Source organism: Camelus bactrianus, chromosome 17 (assembly GCF_048773025.1).
Source record: "Camelus bactrianus isolate YW-2024 breed Bactrian camel chromosome 17, ASM4877302v1, whole genome shotgun sequence".
Taxonomy (NCBI): Eukaryota; Metazoa; Chordata; class Mammalia; order Artiodactyla; family Camelidae; genus Camelus; species Camelus bactrianus.
The window spans coordinates 36,533,834-36,553,892 of NC_133555.1; the positions used below are offsets into that span (position 1 = coordinate 36,533,834).

The 20,059-nt window shown below is 47.7% G+C and overlaps 1 protein-coding gene across 3 annotated transcripts in view; it reads left to right on the forward strand.

Annotated features, from left to right (window-relative positions):
• The window catches only part of FYCO1 (FYVE and coiled-coil domain autophagy adaptor 1), a 69,123-nt gene that overhangs the window by 13,720 nt on the left and 35,344 nt on the right, over positions 1 to 20,059 (forward strand). For all 3 annotated transcript variants that reach the window (XM_045509855.2, XM_010945953.3, XM_010945952.3), the window contains exons 4-11: positions 244 to 369; positions 4,323 to 4,429; positions 6,296 to 6,439; positions 9,498 to 9,588; positions 10,555 to 12,966; positions 15,178 to 15,270; positions 15,986 to 16,104; positions 18,275 to 18,442. In XM_045509855.2, the coding sequence (XP_045365811.1) occupies positions 244 to 369; positions 4,323 to 4,429; positions 6,296 to 6,439; positions 9,498 to 9,588; positions 10,555 to 12,966; positions 15,178 to 15,270; positions 15,986 to 16,104; positions 18,275 to 18,442 (3,260 nt within the window). The remainder of the gene's footprint in view (positions 1 to 243; positions 370 to 4,322; positions 4,430 to 6,295; positions 6,440 to 9,497; positions 9,589 to 10,554; positions 12,967 to 15,177; positions 15,271 to 15,985; positions 16,105 to 18,274; positions 18,443 to 20,059) is intronic.

Here is a 20,059-nt window from a genome sequence, read left to right on the forward strand (position 1 = left end):
CTGAATCTCACAGTCTCACTAGTTGCATGACCTTGAGCTAGTTAGTTACTTAACTTCTCTTAACCTCAGATTCCTCACTTTTAAAATGAGGACTAAAACACCCTCGTTTGCCAGTAAATAAAAATAATGCTGATAAAGGGCCTCGCCCAGGGCCTGGCAATTAAGAAGCTGTTATTATTATCATTTAAGTGGTGGGATAAACAGCAATGGGTTTGGGCATCTCTGTCTCCTTTCCCTGTCCAGTTCGATCAGAAGGAGAAGGCCACGCTCCTGGGCAATAAGAAAGACTACTGGGACTACTTCTGCGCCTGTCTGGCCAAGGTGAAAGGAGCCAATGATGGGGTCCGATTCGTCAGGTCTATTTCCGAGGTAAGCAGAACAGCCAAGGGCCTCTCATCTCCCCTTCACCTGCCTTAAGCATCTCTTGCGGAGACGTTTGCTGCAGACAGCCAAACGAGGAAATGAGGGTTTATGGGTAGTAAGGAGGTAAAGAAATCCAGTCCAGGTATGCACAGTGCCCCCTGGTAGCCCTGGGAAGCCTCCTAGGAGAGGGTTTACCAGGCCGAGGAACAGCTCAGTCCTGACTATGTGTTAACCCCGTCCACCACCACCATTCACATGTTACCTAACTGGGTGGACTGTTCACATTGTAGTCCCCTTGGGGTGCCCCTCAGAGGTATGCAGCACAGGACACCTTCACCTTTTCTTTTTTAAATCAGTTTCAGATAAAATTCTTAGAGTTTGCTAGGCTGCTTTCCCTGCAGTTTGCCTGGGAAACTTGGCTTTAAAATGAAGAGAGTGATGTGGGATCTAAGAGACATTTCTTAAAATACTGGTGTGCTAAGCAGCTTCCCTCAGTAAGTTCTGAGCCCCTCAGGAGCAGAATGTGATGGCTTTGCTGTTTTGTAAAAGTCCAGAACAGCAACAACAGCACACATGCACTCATACTCACTCCCTCACTTTTTTTCTCTCTACCTCTCCCCCACCTCCCATCCCCGCTGACTCTCTCTCATCAGCCTAGTCCATCTAGGAGTGAAGAACTTTGCACATTAGGGAACAAGTAATCCCCTAGATTTGGGGCAGGAGGCCTAAAGGGTTTGTACATGTCATCTTAGTTTTCAGTATCTCATCAGTAAGTCCAAGGTCCCTTTAAAGTCAGCAGACATGCTTCTTGGCCAGCTACCCACAAAGGCCACAGGTTCAGGTGCTTTGGGTGGAATTCCCTGGCCGTGCCAGCTGGAGCCAGTGGGTTTCTTCTAATAGAGAGTGACGGTGTTAGACACGCTGACACTGAGAGCTAGGCATTTTCCACCAGCTCTACCTTCTGACAGCTGAGAAAATGACAGGCAATCCTGGCTCAGAGGGGTTGTGCCGCAAATTTATTTAATGTCCAGGTAGCACAGAAGGTCTTGTGAGAGCTTGTCTGGTGGGACTCTAAGGTGCCTGATTAATGTGTCATAAGTCACTGTCACCGTCCTTTCCTTAAACCGAGGGGCCTTCTCACTGTTACTCTCTTGTCTTCCACTCGGAGCAAAGCCTGTCCAGACTTTGGACAGCTGAAGTCTGGAAATAAATATAGTTTAATCCTTATTTCCCAAGCTCATGAAATCCCAGGGTTACATCTACTTTTTGGCTGATTTCCTCTCTCTTCTCATAATGCAGTCGGACCTTTAGACAATACGAGACCAGGGACACTGACTTCTAGAAGCAAAAAGCATTCCCCGCTTGCACAGATACTTGGTTTCTGGTGGCTGGCATAGGCTCTGTTTCCCGTGGGGTCCAGCTGTTCCATCACTTTTGAAGACTCTGCTCTCTGGTGCACCAGTGCATGGAATGGACCGGGCTGTCACTAGGCCAGATGGGTTGCTGGAGACTTTGGTTAATTTTAATAATCAAGTGCCATCCAGGCCTGCAAGCCAGGGGTAAAAGTCAATGGATAAGAAGCATTGCTGGGCCCCTTAGGCCCCTTTGGGGCAGGAAGCAGCTGTCTGGGCTAAAACAATCCAAGGCTCTAATCAGCCACTTCTAATGGTTCATAATGGCTCCACCTGGACCCTGTGCCTTTCACTGCGATGGGTTTGTCAGAACCAGGTCGTAGTTTGCGGTCAGGCTCCTGGCACGGTGGTCTGGCTTAAAGCCAAGCCAGCTCTTGTGTACCTTGGCTGATTTCCTGTCCTTGGCTGCCATTATATCGCTTCTCGGAATACTGCGTGTGAGTTCTGATTAGATGCTAAAAAAAGTTAAGGAATTGGGTAAAGAATGTGGGCCCGTGATCTCAACAAGGTCTAAAAAAGATTGTGCAGTATTTTCATTTGTAGTGCAAAGGAACTGCTGTTGTTCCTTTCCCCAAAGAATGTGTAAAAAAACCTTTTAAAATAGCTCCCTTTACAGATATAATCAATTCAGTTAATAGGCTTGATTTAAAATGTAGCCTCAAATGTTTGCCTTTAAAAAATTAAATGTTCTAAATGCTGTTACAATGGCCATTTTATTAATAACGACAAGCCCCTCCCTTGGGAGCACACAGACCTGGGCTGTTGTGTGAGTCTCTTATTAAATCCCACAGGGCCGGTGTGTGGGTGTGTGTGTGAATGACCGACTCGCTTCACTTCACGATGCCTTGCTCAGCTGTTCTCCGCTGCCCAGGTTTCCTAGTTATCACCACTGAATGCTTTGTTCTCACCTCACTCATCAGTAGAAAAGCATTTGGATGTGTGGGTGTCAAGATTCTCCCCTGGGCATCTGTCAGGATCCATTCCTTGAAGACATGCCATGGTGGTTTTGAGAGAGCTAATGGTTGCTGCTGTCCACCTTCATTCCACACATCCTGCCTCTACCCCAAACTCACAAAACACATGTGGAGAAATGTCTTAAAGCTTCTTACAGAAATGTCTTCTGAGGTTTTACACCTTCTTTTTTTTTTAAACTATTTCATATTGTGGTATTATTTCCTTGAGTCAGAGGTATGAAAACTTACAGCTCTTAGCTAAAAGGTGCTGTGTACTGGGATGTTTACACCATACTTAATGTGCCCCCGAGTCCTTGAGGTCATACCACATGCTTCCTGTCTCAATCCAGTGCCATGATTGGTTTCTTAACTGTATGGAGAGTTAGGACCCTCCTTTGGTCAAATCATTGCCACCCCTTCCCCTAGCCACCAAGTTAAACATTTCTGACCTTTGACGGGATGAGGAGGGTCTGTGTCTCTGCCAGTGCCTAACAGAGCAGGTACATAGGTAGGTTGACAGGTTTAGAGTTCTGCCCACTTACCTTGAGCTTCTGGGGCTGAAACTTTGGAAGCGCGAATCCTAATTTGCAAGCTGGTCTCACATGTCTTCTGTGGCTGTCCATTTGGACAGCTTGATTTTAGCCCTTGGTCCATCCTGGCAGCTGCGTGCAAGAGTCTCTGACCAGCACACCTCCACCTCCATCACAACAAGCTCAGAAACCTCTTTAGAAGCCGTGTTTTGGCACTGTAGTGAGAGGTTTCAAAGACAGGCCTGCACCTGGACCCTTCCTCTACCTCCGACTTCATAAAACAGAAGCACACCCATTTCTTCTTACTCCAATGTCACTGGGCTACCTAGAGACACCCCTGCCCTGACCCACTGGGCACCTTGTGGCTAAATGCAGTGAGCTGGTATAGCGGAAAGGAAATCCAACCAGGAAAGCATTGACAGACATGTGGATTTTACTGATGGATGGAGAGGAGGAGTTACACATCCATCCAAAGTCCCCTTTACATGCCTCTGCCTTTTGCCCTCCTCTCCCCCCATTCTACACTGGCTGCAGCCAAGCCCCTCAGGCCTCTCCCCCTGCATCTCTTCTCCCAGCACTTCAGAAACAAGCCCAGGCATTAGCCAAACAGACTATCTCGCTCCTCAAGCATGCTGCTGTGAGAAGCCCTCCATTTACCTCCAAGTGGTTTTCGAAGTAAATATTCCAAATTAAATCAAACCATTTCATGTCTGACTCCAACCCAGAGACTCTGATGGAGCAGAGAAGGGAGAATGACATTCCAGGAGAATCCACAGGTAGATATTTGAGCCTCTCACGACTAGATTTTCCTTGACACATTTACTGGAATCGACAGATTTACTGTCAGATGCAGGCCTGCAAGAAGACCCACTTTAGGTCTTGCTTTCTGGGGTGATTTTACGTGTTTTGTGTTCTTTGAGGGACATGAGTGAAGCTTATGGATAGGGTAGAATTGGGTGACATTTTCTGCCCTGTATCTGTTTTTGCCAGCCATCCATGAGGCCAGGTCTGTATTTGGAGTTAGGCTAACAGCTCTTCATTTCTATGTAATGTACTTTTTCCAGCTCCGAACATCTCTGGGAAAGGGAAGAGCATTTATTCGCTACTCCTTGGTGCACCAGAGGTTGGCAGACACCTTACAGCAGTGCTTCATGAACACCAAAGTGACCAGGTAAGTACGTGACAGTGCTGGCGTTACCCCGACACCATTCAAAAATGACGTGAAGCCCCTCCTTCATCATAATGATACTACTTACAGTACACAGGATGGAAACCATCAATGTCCGGTGAGGGAGGGCTGTTAAATTACAGCAGATCAGCTTAACTGGCATAGCAAGGCATCATTTGACGTTGTAATAAGGAAGTCTATATGGCAACAGGGAGCATAACAGTTTAATAATCAAAGAAAATGCAAATCTGTCTATCCTAATGGCAACAATGAAGAAATTACAAAAATAAATAAAAAGAATTAAAGTATATGGGAACATGATTTGATGAAAGGATTGAGTATTTTTCTTTTTAAATTATTGTTTGTGCAATGGACAGTTTTTCAACACTTTCTAGTATGCATTACAGTGTATAATGTCTCTGAAACAAGTGCAGGAGACCTCAAATAAATGTGATAAATTTTTTAAAAATAATAATAATGACATCGCAGTAGCAGTGCCTGTCTGTGTCCCACGAGGACACAAGCAGGGTCCTCCTACATCTGTCGTCCACTTCTGCCCCTCCCTACGACAGTCCTTGGTGCACATGGGGCAGGTAGCGCTGAGCCTCCGCAGGTGAGAAAAGTGAGGCTCAGAGAGGCTAAGGGCCTTTCTCTGGGTCCCACTGATGTTGAGGTGGAAAGCAGGAGCTTGGGTCCAGGTCTCTTAACTCCCAGTGCCAGGTAGTTTCCCCCGGCAGATAGCATGTCCTTGGTGCTGGCTTTAATGAACAGACCCCACTGGTCACCCTGCACCAGTGGGTGGCAGCCTTGGCCTCTCAGCAGAGTCACCTGTGGAGTTTTTAATACCACCAAGCCTGGGGCCTCACATGAGGCACTGAGTCAGCACCTGCTCCACATATCTGGACTCCCTGGAGATGGTGATGGGCAACCAAGGGCTGCAGCCGCAGTGGGACAGGGAGGAGGAAGGAGAGGGACTAGGCGTGTGAAGGGGGAGAGGGCGTCAGATTAGGAGCATCTGACCAGGTACCAATCAGTTGAACCTCTTTGGGTGGCCTGGTACCCCTTTTCTAGCTCTGCCTCCCCTCTCCCTCAGGAGTGTTCTTCTAATTAATAAAAGAAATCACATCTGAGTTAAAAACTTTGGGGGGAAAATATTTTGTTTCGCCTTGTCACCTTTAAGATTGATTTGCGTAAAGGTGTATTTCGAACACGTGCCAGACTTTGTGAATTCACTGAGTTGAGAACCTTCGCACTTCTGATTAGAAGGTTATTTTGTTGGGATGTTTGTTGAAAACTGTCATAAACAGCTTGACTTGCAGTGTGTCCCAGTTCACAGACATCAGCCAAGTAGCTCAGTAAACTCACCTGTGTTGTCTTTTTAATTTTTACTGCTTCACGTAAAATGAAACAACCACCACCTCAAAGTGCAGGTATTTTGTTCCTTGGTTTTTAAATTGGTGTCTGGAGAGAAATTAGCAGTGCATTCAGTGTCCTGTATTAAGTTCTCTGGGAAGGAATAGAAGATGAGATTTTCTTTCAAAAAGGAACTATTCTTTCCCCTACAACTGCCCTTTCTTGGCAAGTAGTTCAGATTTAAGGTTTCTGACATTCTTTGGGGGAATAGATATGATATAAATAATAAATAAACAAGTGTCTAGTTTATTTCATTAGTTTCCTTGAAGAAGAGGAAGTTTATTTGAGAGTTATGTGCTCCTACAGTGAAAGTCAAATTGGGGTATGTCTGACTGTCTGTCCTTAGTTAATTTTAGTACCTGAGTTGAAATTTGATGAGGCAGAGCCATACTAGGAGTGCTGATTAAATTCACTCTTCCCTTGTCTTTATCCATTCCTTTTCGTGTTTCCCTGCAGTGACTGGTACTACGCAAGGAGCCCCTTTCTGAAGCCAAAGCTGAGCTCTGACATCGTGGGCCAGCTCTATGAGCTGACCGACGTCCAGTTTGACCTGGCATCGAGGGGCTATGACCTGGATGCTGCCTGGCCGACGTTTGCCAGGTACTTGAAGAGTTAGCTGCTTGGTTGAAAAGGGGGGAAAAGAGATACTTGAGGTTTTGAAGTGGGCCACACAGTCTACCCAAAGCAGTTTTGCTTGTGCAGTGAATTACCTGAAGCTTTGCAACTCTTACTCTTGCTAATTTTACAGACTTGGTTGAATCGTAACTGTTGTAACTAGTGATAACATCTGAGGTTCCAGCCTTAAACTAACCTAATTGGCCAGCGGGTATGAGTCAGTGGAGATGCATATGCAAAACCCAAGGTTTTCAAATGTGTTAAGGGACTTGCTGGCGTGGGGGTGGGGGGGTGCAAGTTGGCTTTTCTCAGTGGTGTTCTCACAGATCAAGTTACCATGGAGGCCACAAGAAGAGGGAGCAAAAGCTCATCCATGTAAGTGTTGCCAGAAAGGTTGCTTTGCTGTGTTTTCATTTCTTACACCAGTATGGCACTCACCTCACATGCCATCCAGCTGCATCCTCTCAGCTTCTCCAGGAGGGAGATGCTGAGGAAACAGGCTCAGAGAGTGGAGGGACTTGCCCAGCATCACATACCTGGCGGGCAGCAGGGCCAGGGCATCAGACTCAGGTTGAATTCAAACCTGGCCTTCTTTGTTTTGTTTTGCTTTCTGTTAATAAGGTGTTTTTTCAGATTCCAACTTCCATATTTCTTATTAGGGAATTCTTTCTATGGAGAGAGAAGTATTGACTATCATGGAACCCATGTGCCAACCACTAGGGTTTAAGAGCTAACACTTTTGCCATGTTTACTTTATGTGTCCTTTTTAGAACTTTTCAATTTTGAAATCATTTCAGGATTACAGAGAAGTTGTAAAAATAGCACAGAGCACTCATCTAGCCTTCACCTGGATTCCCCAGTTGTCAGTATTTTACTGCAACTGTTTTTATCATTCTCTCTATGTAAACATTCTGTTCTATTCCCTGCATCCTTTGAGAATAAGTTACAGACTGGATTCCCCTTTACTCGTAAGTACTTCATCGTGTTTTTCCTAAAATCAAGGACATCCTCTTACATAACCTCAGTACAGTTATTAAAATCAGGAAATTGACATTGATACAGTACTGCTGTCTAATCTGCAGACCATGTTCAAATTTTAACAATTATGCCAGTCATGTCTTTTATAATTCAGGAGCACACCCAGGATCACATGTCAGTGAATTGTCTTGTCCCTCTAGTCCTTAGTTTGTAACAGTTTCTCAGCCTTTGTTTTTCATAGCATAGACATTTTTGAAAAGTATAGGTCAGTTATTTTGTAAAATGTTCCTCAGTTTGAGTTTGTCTAGTGTTTCCTCATTATTGGATTCAAATTAAGCATTTTTGGCAGAAGTACCCCAGGTATTGTGTCCTTCCCAGCTCGTTGTATCCAGAGACACAGGATGTTGATTTGTTTCATTATTAGTGAGGCTAACCATGATCATTTGGTTAAGGTAGTGTTGCAGGCCAGGTTTCTCCTAAAGTTACTGTTTCTTTCTTTGTAAGTAATATGTATCTTATGAGAAGACATTTTGAGATTGTTATTGTCCTGTTTCTTTTAAACCTGTCTCCTGTTGGTTTCAGCATCCCTTTGTAAATCTTGCCCAAGTCAGTTACAATCATGGGTACCAGAGTGATCTTCTAATGCCATTTTTCCTTCTGTGTTAGTACTTGGCATTCTGTTATAAGGAAGATCTGTTCCTTCTTCCTCATTTATTTATTCATTTATATCACTATTGACTCATGAATTCTTATTTTATCCACTAGGTTATATTCTGTCACTGTAATTATTTTAAAGTTTAAATTATTTCATATTTGGCTAGTTGGAGCCCCTTCAAGCTAGTTCTTGTGGTTTTTTGTTGTTGTTGCTATGTCTGATGCATATTTTTTTTCCCAAAAAATAAAATATAGATCCGAATAAAGCCCCACCCCACTGCCATCCGTTCTCCTTTTCTCCCTTTTTAGAAGTAATCACAACCCTGTAGTGGATGCATGTCATTCCCAAATATTTTTGTGTTTTGCTACATGTGTGCCCCTAGGTAGTACATATATAGTTTAATTTTGTATATGTTTTTAAAATTTGCACACATTGAATCATGAGATAGCTATCCTTTTGCAAATTGCTTTTTTTATTCCACACTGTTTTTGAGATTTTTATCTGTGTTTGCACATGGAGTTCTATTGATGTGGAGCAGGACAGTGTGTAACACACCTTCATTTACATATTGTGTATGGCTGCTTTCATGCTATGGTGGCAGAGTTGAGTTGTTGTGTCAGAGCCCATAAGGCTTATGAACACAAAATATTCACTATCTGGCCCCTTACATTAAAGATTGTCGGCCCATGGCATAGAATATTCCATTGTGTGAATAAATAGTATTTGTTGCCCTAGCTGTGTGGAGTTCATCTGGTTCCGCTTTTTCCACCACAGAAATGCTGCCAAGAGCATCCCCACACGTCTCCTTTATGCAAAGACTTGACTGCCTTTCAGGTTGATACTAAGAAATGCAGTTGCCAGGTTGTGGAGACTAACAAGGTTTAAAATGCAATAATTATAGATTAAGGATGAGATTCTGGTCAAGTAAAAGTGCGTTTCATTTAGTGTCTGGTGCCATCAAATAGAATTCTCTGCAGTGAGGGAAATGTCTAGTGCAGGTGCATGAACCAGAAGAGGTCTTCCAGCCACACCACACGTGTAACATAATGTGAAGCAGTGACCTCGAGGCCCAGGGCACAGCATGACCTTTATTTACCAGACTGACTGCTGCTGGTTCCTCACTAGTAGACTAGTTATGACTGATATTAAGGTTCTAGGAAAACTTAAACCAAAAATGGGAAACACTTTATTCACTTCATTCTTTTTTGGCAGCGGGAACAAAGCGTCAGCGGCAGAGTCCAGCTGCCACGACCAACCTGAATGTGTGCTTTGCTGGAAATTGTTGGACTTTGCCTTCTTGCTGTACCTGGGAGTGCAACATGTGGTTGCTTAGTGACAACCAAGGCCTTCCTGAGTGTGTGTGTGTGTTTCCTGCTCTGATGCAGGCATGTCTGTTCTGTGGCCCCACAGGAGGACATTGGGCACTGGCTCTTCTGCTTACCTATGGAGACCCCCCAGCCGAAGCTCCAGCATGAGCAGTTTGGTGAGCAGCTACCTGCAGGTAATGCCGGGAGGGCTGGGGACTCCCTCACAGTCATGTCAACTGGGGCATGTCCTTGCCTCTCCCAACTCAGGGTCATGTTCTCAGACTCCTGGTGTTCCGACCCCAGAAATACAACACCTCAGTACTACCCACTGTTTTCTGGGGGTAGTCCGGGTTTTTACAACCAAAAGGAACGTAGGCCTTTTAAATGTTAAATTCTTTTTAATTCTTGAGGTGTTTTAAAAGAAGCAGTTTAGCACTATGGTTAAAAAGCAGCAAAATCAAATCCTGACTCTGTTACCCGCCACCTAGGTTATTATTTTAAAGTCACCTTGGGAAGGTGACTTCAGCTCTCCCATCCATAAAATGGGGGTCATAACAGTCATTCCAACTTGTAAGGCGGGTGTAAGGAGTGAACGAGGCTGCACACATACAATGCTCAAGGGCTTGGTGTAGGCTAGTGCTCAGTAAATGTTAGTGGGCAGGGTAAGTTTTATTAATCTTGTTAGAAATGTGAATGTATCCTATAGTTTAATAGGAAAGAATACTGAAATTAATCAGCAAAATGAAAAAAGAGTAATCAACTTAAGAAGCATAAAGAGTAGAGGATACACTAACTTTTTACCCTATTTTGTGGTTTAATCACAGCGGGAATTGTGGGTATGGTGCAGTAGGTGAACAGTAATTTACTATAAATTCATTTCTCTAAGAGCCAGCATCCCTTATGTTACCAATAATGGAGGCTGGATGGGAAATGCAAGTTCTGAGTCTCAGTGGAACTTATGCATGTGGCGTCATGTTTCTAGGGTGTGCTGTTGAGTGATGCTTTGAGCGAAGATGTTCTAGTCCTTTGAATAGCTCAGTGGACTAACCTTAGGTCATGTAATTGCTGTGTTTTTACTTCTGTTCTCATTAAACTAACGCTTTGCCAAGCAGCCATGTAGCTTCATCCCTAAGCCACCTGTTTTTGTTTTTCCTCCCCAGACTCAGGAGATGGCCTCCAACCTTGACCTGAGCAACCCCTTAAACAATGAGGCCCTGGAGGGCTTTGACGATATGCGGCTGGAGCTGGACCAGCTGGAGGTGCGGGAGAAGCAGCTGCAGGAGCGGATGCAGCAGCTGGACAGAGAGAACCAGGAGCTGAGGGCGGCTGTCAGCCTGCAAGGAGAACAGCTGCAGGTAGAGAAGGACAGGGGTCGCGCTGCCGCCGAGGACAACCTGCGCCTCGCTGGCATGGTGGCTGCGCTCCAGAAGCAGTGGGAGGTCACCCAGGCCACAGAGAACACCGTGAAGGAGCTGCAGGCGTGCCTGCAGGCCCTGGGGCTGGGTGCCGCTGAGAAGGAGGAGGATTACCACTCTGCCCTGCGGCGGCTGGAGTGCATGCTGCGACCACTGGCTTGGGAGCTCAAGGCCACACGCGACTCCCTGGGCAGTAAGGAGCAGCACTCAGCTGATGTCCCAGACCAGCTGGGTGTGGCCAAGCAGAAGGCAGACACAAACGCAAAGGGACAGCAAGAGCACAGCCCCAATGACTTGGCCCTGGAGATCCAGGAGCTGGGGGAGAAGCTCCAGGCCCTCGAAGGGGAGCACACCCAAGTCCAGGAGCTCAGCAGGCAGCAGAGTGCCCAGCTGGAGCAGCTGGCCAAGGAGCTGCAGCTGAAGGAGGAGGCCCGGGCCAGCCTGGAGCGCCTGGTGGAGGAGATGGCCCCACTCCGTGAAGAGTTGTCCCTGAAGGGGCAGGAGGCAGCCCAGCTCCACTGCCAGCTACAGGAGTCGCTGGCCCGCTTGAGCTTCCTGGAGGAAGAGCTTGCGGAGGTGAGGCGAGAGGAGCAGCGGCAGCAGGAGGAGAAGGAGCTGCTGGAGCAGGAGGCTGGGTCCCTGACACGGCAGCTGCAGCTCCTGGAGACCCAGCTGACACAGGTGAGCCAGCACGTGAGTGACCTGGAGGAGCAGAAGAAGCAGCTCATCCAGGACAAAGACCACCTCAGCCAGAAGGTGGGGATGCTGGAGCGACTTGCTGTGCAGCCAGGCCCAGATCTGCCCGTGGCGGGTGAGAAGAGTGAGACTCTGAGCTCCCCCTTGCAGTGGGCCTGCGAGAAGCTGGAGGAGGATCAGAGGGGCCTGCAGGAGGGACAGACAGATGATCCCAAGATGCAAGGGGGCAGCCAGGAGGAGAGGCTCCAACAGGCCAACAGAGAGCTGGAGAAGGAGCTGCAGAGTGTGGCTGAGCGCAACCGGCTGTTGGAGGATAAGCTTCAGGCCCTGCAGGCTGATTACCAAGCTCTGCAGCAGCGGGAGGCAGCCATCCAGGGCTCCCTGACCTCTCTGGAGTCAGAGCAGGCCAGCATCCGGCACATGGGAGACCAGATGGAGGCGAGCCTCCTGGCTGTGAAGAGGGCCAAGGAGACCATGAGGGCCCACATAGCAGAGAAGGAGGCTGCCCTGCAAAGCAAAGAGGCCGAGTGCCAGCAACTGCAGGAGCAGATGGAGCAGTGCCGGCAGCTGGCAGAGGCCCGGGCAGGGGAGCTCAGAGCTCTTAAAGGCCAGTGCCGCCAGCAGACCCACCTGATTGAGACCCTCACAGCAGACAAAGGCCACCAGGGGCTCAGCCCACCTCAAGACCACACACCCCAGGAGCTCGCAGCCCAGCTGGCCCTGTCTCAGGTGCAGCTGGAGATCCATCAGGGAGAGGCCCAGCGACTGCAGGTGGGGATGGTGGACCTCCAGGCCAAGCTGAAGGCAGCCCTGGGGGACCAGGAGAAGGTGCAGAGCCAGTTGAGTGTGACCGAGGCCGCTCTGAGGGAGCACAAGGCCCTTGTGCAGCAACTGAAGGAGCAGAATGAAGCCCTCAACAGGGCCCATGTCCAAGAACTACTGCAGTGCTCAGAGCGCGAAGGGACACTACAGGAGGAGAGGGCTGGCGAGGCCCAGTGGAGGGAGGAGGAACTCCAAGCCCTGCGGGAAGAGCTGTGCCAGGCAAAATGCAGCTCGGAGGAGGCCCAGCTGGAACACGCGGAGCTGCAGGAGCAGCTGCACCGGGCCAACACCGACACGGCCGAGCTCGGCATCCAGGTCTGTGTGCTGACTGCGGAGAAAGAGCGGATGGAAGGGGCGCTGGCTCATGCTGTCCAGGAGCTTCAGGATGCCAAGGAGGCAGCCTCCAGGGAGCGGGAGGGCCTGGAACACCAAGTGGCAGAGCTGCAGCAAGAGAAGGAGAGCTTGCAGGAGAAGCTGAAGGTGGCCAAGGAGGCAGCCAGCTCACTGCCTGGCCTGCAGGCACAGCTGGCCCAGACCGAGCAGCAGGCCCAGAGCCTCCGGGAGACTGCATGCCAGGAGCTTGACACCCTCAAATTCCAGCTGAGCACCGAGATCATGGACTACCAGAGCAAACTCAAGGTAACCGTCACCTTGATCCTCTGAGCTGCTCCAGTCTCCCATGGCAGGGCTGGTGGGTCCCCAGGTGGATGGGATGCACCTTCAGCCATGTGGCACATGAGGGACCAAGAATGTTCTGTGGGGGCCCAGGCCAATATGGGCTTGTCCCGCTGTCTTAGCTTACAGCATCCTTCTCCCTGCAGGAACGTGTTAGGGACACAGCGCTGGGGAGGGCTGCCTTAACCCACAAGCCTAAACTCAGGCCATACAGACAAGTTTGGCCCACAAGGAATTTTTTTCTTAATTACTAGCCAACATTTTCAAGATCAGGATGTTTACAAATTTAGTTTTGGTGGTGCTTTTGAAATCTTGGAAGATCTTACAGCCTGTGCCCTGATTTCTACATGGCAGCAGTCAGCAAGAGCTGGGTGGGGGCTGCCCACTTTAAAGGAGGCACGCATCCTCTAGTGTTTTCTTTTTTCGGTTTTTTTTTTTTGACATTTTTTATTGATTTATAATCATTTTACAATGTTGTATCAGATTCCCGTGTAGAGCACAATTTTTCAGTTATACATGAACATATATATATTCATTGTCAGATTTTTTTCTCTTTGAGCTACCATAAGATCTTGTATATATTTCCCTGTGGTATACAGTATAATCTTGTTTATCTATTCTACATTTTTGAAATCCCAGTCTATCTCTTCCCACCCCCCTCCCCCTTGGCAACTACAAGTTTGTATTTTATGTCTATGAGTCTATTTCTGTTTTGTATTTATGCTTTGGCTTTGTTTGTTTGGTTTTTTTTTAGATTCCACATATGAGCGATCTCATATGGTTTTTTTCTTTCTCTTTGTGGCTTACTTCACTTAGCATGACATTCTCCAGGAGCATCCATGTTGCTGCAAATGGCGTTATGTTGTCGGTTTTTATGGCTGAGTAGTATTCCATCGTATAAATATACCACATCTTCTTTATCTAGTCGTCTGTTGATGGACATTTAGGCTGTTTCCATGTCTTGGCTATTGTAAATAGTGCTGCTATGGACATTGGGGTGCAGGTGTCATTTTGAAGTAGGGTTCCTTCTGGATATATGCCCAGGAGCAGGATTCCTGGGTCATACGGTTAAGTCTATTCCTAGTCTTTTGAGGAATCTCCATACTGTTTTCCACAGTGGCTGCACCAAACTGCATTCCCACCAGCAGTGAAGGAGGGTTCCCCTTTCTCCACAGCCTCTCTAGCATTTGTCATTTGTGGACTTTTGAATGATGGCCATTCTGACTGGTGTGAGGTGATACCTCACTGTAGTTTTGATTTGCATTTCTCTGATAATTAGTGATATTGAGCATTTTTTCATGTGCCTATTGATCATTTGTATGTCTTCCTTGGAGAATTGCTTGTTTAGGTCTTCTGCCCATTTTTGGATTGGGTTGTTTGGTTTTTTTCTTACTAAGTCATATAAGCTGCTTGTATATTCTGGAGATCAAGCCTTTTTCGGTTTCATTTGCAAAAATTTTTTCCCATTCCATAGGTTGTCTTTTTGTTTTACTTATGGTTTCCTTTGCTATGCAGAAGCTTGTAAGTTTCATTAGGTCCCATTTGTTTATTCTTGCTTCCTCTAGTATTTTCCTTATGCTCATTTATGTACTTGTCCAGCCCCTTTGGGCATGTGAGATCCTGACTGCCTCAAGTCCTGTCCCTGGGTTCTCTGTCCCTTCATCCTGGTAGCAAGTGCAGTTGTAGGAAACTGACTCAATTCACTTTCACAAAGCCCTTGGGATAGACGAGCTTATGAGAACAGTAATTACCGTGTGCCTTGAACTGCACAGAGAAAAAGGGTTAAGAGTGAGGACACGGGCAGACGGACACGGGCCTTTGGCTTCCGATGCTTATCACATGTCTCCTTCTGGGTCCGTGTACTCTCAGACCACTCCTGACCCTCTCTCGGGCAACTCCTGTGTTTCCACAGATGTGCCTCCCATCCGGTGCCACCCCACCTCATGTGGATCCCTGTGGCTCATATGCCACCCTTTCCCTGGCAGAAAGGAAATTCTAAGCTTGAGGACCAAGCTGAGTTTCTTAAGCTTGACAGCCTTGAGTTACCAGTGAAGCCTAAAGCTTATTGAATTTGGGGAAAACAGAGGTAGCTTGTTTTATGCCTCTGGGGAAATGGGGCTGAGGGAGCTCAGAGCAAGGACCTTGTTTTCCTGATCCCTTTATTGTCCTCTCCAGACCTCCAGTGAGGAGTGCAGGAGCCTCAGGGGCCAGCTGGAGGAGCGAGGCCGGCAGCTGCAGGCCGCTGAGGAGGCTGTGGAGAAGCTGAAGGTAGGCTCGGGCCACCGAGGCCCAGGGGAAGTGCTCCTGCGGGCCCTGAGCAGCGGCTGGCCCACCTTCTGCCTAGTCATTCCGCTCCCAAGTTGTGGACCTGCCAGGGGACGGGATCTGGCTTGGCTTTCACTGGACCATCAGAGCAGGCTCCCTGTAGGATTTCCAGTGCCCCAACGGAAGCTGTCGTTAGCTCACCTTTGTAGACACCCTGGGTCTGTGTCATGGTCCTTCCCCCTCCCCAGACACCTGGCTGGAGCTGCCAAGTGTGGTTTTTCACCAGCCCCTGTGTCTTATGGAAGGGAAAGAAGTTGTCGCCTTTAGTCGTTTCTGCAGATACTCTCTGCAGTCAGCAATTCTGACCTGAGCTAGAGCCAGAGAGGCATTGAAACCTGTCTTCAGGGCAGTGACTTTTGTCAGTGAACCCTGCTACCTGCCACCCCACCTCCACTCCCACCTTGGAGATTTGGACACCTGCTGCCCCTCCAGCCACTACAACCCGTTGCACTTGATGCTTGAGGGACATAACTATAAGTAGGAGTCTGTCCCACTCCTCACACATGCTGCTTCTTGGTCTGTGGGACTTAAAAACAAACAAAAGCCCCTCCTGTTAGAAGTGACCCAGCCAGGCGATGTGGAGGGTAGGCCAGTCACTCGATGGCATCCTGCACGGTCTTCTGCAGCCGAGCATCTTCTCGCTGCTGTCCCATGCCAGGCTGCCCAGGCAGACATGGGAGAGCAGCTGAGCCGCACCAGCAAGCACCTCGCAGAGTGCCAGGCCGCCGTGCTGAGGAAGGACGAGGAGGGGGCTGCCCTGCGCCGTGACTTGGACAGGTTAGTGACGCAGCGCGGTCCGCCCACACGGCTGGGGTTAGAGTTTTCAAGGAAGAGGGTGCTTGGTGCAGTCATTTAGAAAGTCAGCCATGCACGTCAGGTTAAAGGAGTCCTTTTGCAAGAAAAGCCACAGACTCAGAAAGTGCTTATGCCAGAGCACGCCCCACGGGCCTTGGCAGTCTGCTTGTCTCAGCCCCAAGAAAGCTGTGGAACCCCCTCTTAATCCCATCATCTCATCTCCAGCAGGGCATATTGTAGTTCACTAACTTCATGCTCTGGAAAAACTGAAGTGGAATAAAAATTGGGATATAATCATGGTACTCATAACAGCACATATTTAAATAATGCCTGAAATGTGGCAGGTACCATTTTGACTACTTGTATTTATTTACCCATTTAACCCTCCTAATACTCCTGTGAGGATGGCATTATTATTTATCCCATTTTATAGATGAGGAAAGTGAGGCCCAGAGGAGTGGAGTCACTTTCTCAGAATCACACAGTGTGTAAGTGATGATAGTAGGATTGGAACTCAGACATTTGGCTCCAGAGTCTTTTTCTCAACAATTACCCTAGAAAATATACAGACAGATCGTTTTGTGTTTTGTTTTGCTTTAGGGTGCTGGTGTGTGAGTATATTTTCCCCACTGTGGAGTTTTGACTTGAGTTCTTCCTCATTTCCCTGTGAAATGAGAAGCTGCAGGGTTAGGTGTGGGGTTCTCCCAAGCTCATGCGAGAGTGGGTGAGCGTCCCAGGAACCAGGACGCTGTTTGTCCTTCTGCAGACTCTCCGGTGCTGTGTCTTTGGAGCACATCATGTGTCACCTTGTCATCAGGATTGTGTTAGTGGCAAAGTATGGCCCTATCTGTCCCGCCCCAAGGCCTCCCGAGCCCCCTCGTCTTCAGGCTCTGGGGCTGCCCAGAGTTACAAGCGTCAGCGCACCGTCTGTGATGTGGCCAAATTAGTCTTGCCGCAAGTGCTAGGACCCGACTGTGTTTGTGCCCCCAGCAAAGACAGACACACCAAATTGTCCTGGAGCTTTAACTTTTCTACGCATCTCCTACCCCGCCTCTAGGCCTGGGCCCTGGCTCAGTGGGAGATCCAGAGCATGTTGGATGTTCAGTAACCTGGATGCACATTTCTTCCTTCCAGAGTTCTAATCGTATAGGACTCTGGCTGCCCTTAGCCAGGTTGTATTCACGTAATAATTTAAATAGCGAGAACCTCCTAAGTCAGAGGTATCTTTTATTTAATGCTAGAACTAGTTATTTGCAAGATCTCAGAGTGATTGTTTTAGCTGCTTAAAGTTGCACAGCCCACCTGCCCAGGGTTGGACTTTATTTTATTCATTGTGCATAAGTGTGTGCACACCCATGAGATCAGTGTCTAGTAAACAACCTCTTGACTCTTGATACTGGGGATAGAAAGACAACTGGATTAGGTACAAATTAATTAGCCTTGCGGAGCCCTGTTGTAATGGAGCTTTTATGAATGCCTTGCTTTATAAAGCATCCCTGGGAAACCACTGCCTTAGGGGATAGACGAGCCAAAGAAGAAGTAGGCAAGGGCGGGAAGACCGCGGTTCAGCCAGCCCCCTGCCACGGACTGAGACTCCGCAGCGCCCAGAACAGAGTTCCTTAGGCCTCAGGGCTGTCAGGTCGAACTCCTGGCAGTGTGAATTCAGTGCCTGCTGTGTGCCCAGCACCAAGCCCCATGTGTAGAGTCCCAAAGACACATGGAGGACAGGTCCTCTTCTGTGTGGTCACCTCCAGGAAGCTACGCCTCTCTTCTTTCTGTCCTGACTCCTTTTTCCTCTTGCATATCTTCCCATCACCAGCCTATGAACCTTACCAATTGGGCAGGGGTTCACAACTTCAGTCTCTGCCCAAGAACCAAGTGTTCAGCCCACCTGGGATGCACCTGGTGACCTGAAGTCTGCTCTCCTAGAATGCCCCTTGTATTTGGCATGGGGGGTAGTGATGTGAAGAGTTTGGGGGTGTGAGGGGAGTTTTGAAGGCTAGGAGAGTGTACAGCCTGTGAGCAGGCAGTGCCAAGGGGCTCTGCCTATGGAGGGCATTGGGGCCCCTCATTAGAGGACTGGGTTAGCCCAGAGGCACAGGGGAAGCCGGAAGTAGTGGGTGATCAGGAAGACTTACCACTCCTCCACCAGGACCCAGAAGGAACTTGAAGAAGCCAAGACAAAGATCCAGGAGTATTACGACAGACTTTGCCAGGAGACGAGAGACCGGGAGAAGAACGACCAGAAGATGCTCGCTGACCTGGATGACCTGAATAGAACCAAGAAGTACTTGGAGGAGCGGCTGATAGAGCTGCTTAGGTGAGTGTCAGGACAAACAGGTCGCCTCTGAGCTTGGTTCTTCCTTAAAGAAGCGCAGCTGTTCTTGAAAGGACTCTTTGAGAGAAATAGGCCCCCGTCCAGTTGTGTTCTGTTGCCCCACCCCCGACATGTACAGGGTCTGCTCAGGCCCTTGGTAACCTTCGAAGAGTGAATTTCACTGTTCCCACTAGTGTTCATCCTGTTTTCATGTTGCTTTGTTAATTGTTTTCAGAATCTCAGCCACAGGAGTGATGACCGTTGATGCTTAATATCTTCAAGGACTTCTCCATTCCCCTGCCCCTCTTTCACGCTACTTTTCCTCCATCTCACTCTCCCCAGTGCCTGGGGTCCCAAACTCCGGTGCCTACAGCTAGCAGACAGTGATGTAAGTGTGTGAACCGGGCCAGGAGAGGGCTTGGAGAAGCCGGAGGACACAGTGTGCTCTGCTCCTGCTGATTGTTGCCATGTGGGCTCCGAGCCCAGGGTTGCCAGATCACCTTACTTCTTAAGAGAAAGTGGAAATCTGGATTTTTATGTGAAGTTGGCCTGACTTTTAAATGTTGGCAAGTCATTCCAAATTCTTTTAAAGCTTTTCCTATGGAAATTTTCAAAAACACAGAAATGGGGTAGCATAATGCACCCTGTGTACCTGTCTCCCAGCTTCAACATTATTCAGGGCATGGTCAGTCTTATTTCATCCAGGGCCCCATCCATTTCCCCCACCTCCCCAGGTTATTTTGAAGCAAATTCCAGACATCATATCATTTCATCTGCAAATATTTCAGTGCATATCTCTCCAAGGCAGGGATTCTCTATTTTAAACAACCACAATGTCATTACTATGCTTAAAAATTAACTGATTCCTAGCATCTTCAAGTATCCAGTCAGTTTGAAATTTTTCCAATTGCTTATAATTTTTTCTTATTAGGATCTAAATTAGATGTATATATTGCATGGCGATAGGTGTTTTTAGATCTCTCTTACTTAGTGTATGGTTTTCCCACCATCTCTCTTTTTTTTCCTTTGCAGTTTACTTTGAAGGAAACCAGATCATTCAGCTGGTAGTTTCCCATAGCCTAGGCTTTGCTGATTGCATCCCAGTGGTGTCATTTAACATACTCTTCCATCCTCTGTGTTTCCTATAAATTGACAGTTAAACCCAGAGTGGTGGTTCTGACCCCTGATGCATATAGAATCACTAGGGGAACTACTAAAATAATGCCCAGGCCCAGACCCCACCCTGACCAACCAAACTGGAATTTCAGAGAATGGGATCCAGGCATCAGTGAGCCAGAGTTGAAAACCACTGCTCCAATAGAGGCTTACTCAGACTCAGTTTCAAAATTTTGTCCAGAACACTTCATAGAATTGGTTTATAGTTTTGGGTCTTTCCTTCAAGAGCCACGTAAGATCTAGTTAGCCCTATCTTTGCAGTGTTAGCATCTGTGTATAAGCAATGCCTAAATGTAGTAATTTGTTTCTGAAATGATAATATTAAATTATAACTTATTTGGAAGCTTAAAAACTCTGGCCACATGTCATGAGTTTGCAGACTAAGAACTCAAGGCACTTGTGACCCCTGAGCTCAGACACCTTCCTGAGGCTTGTGATGGAAAA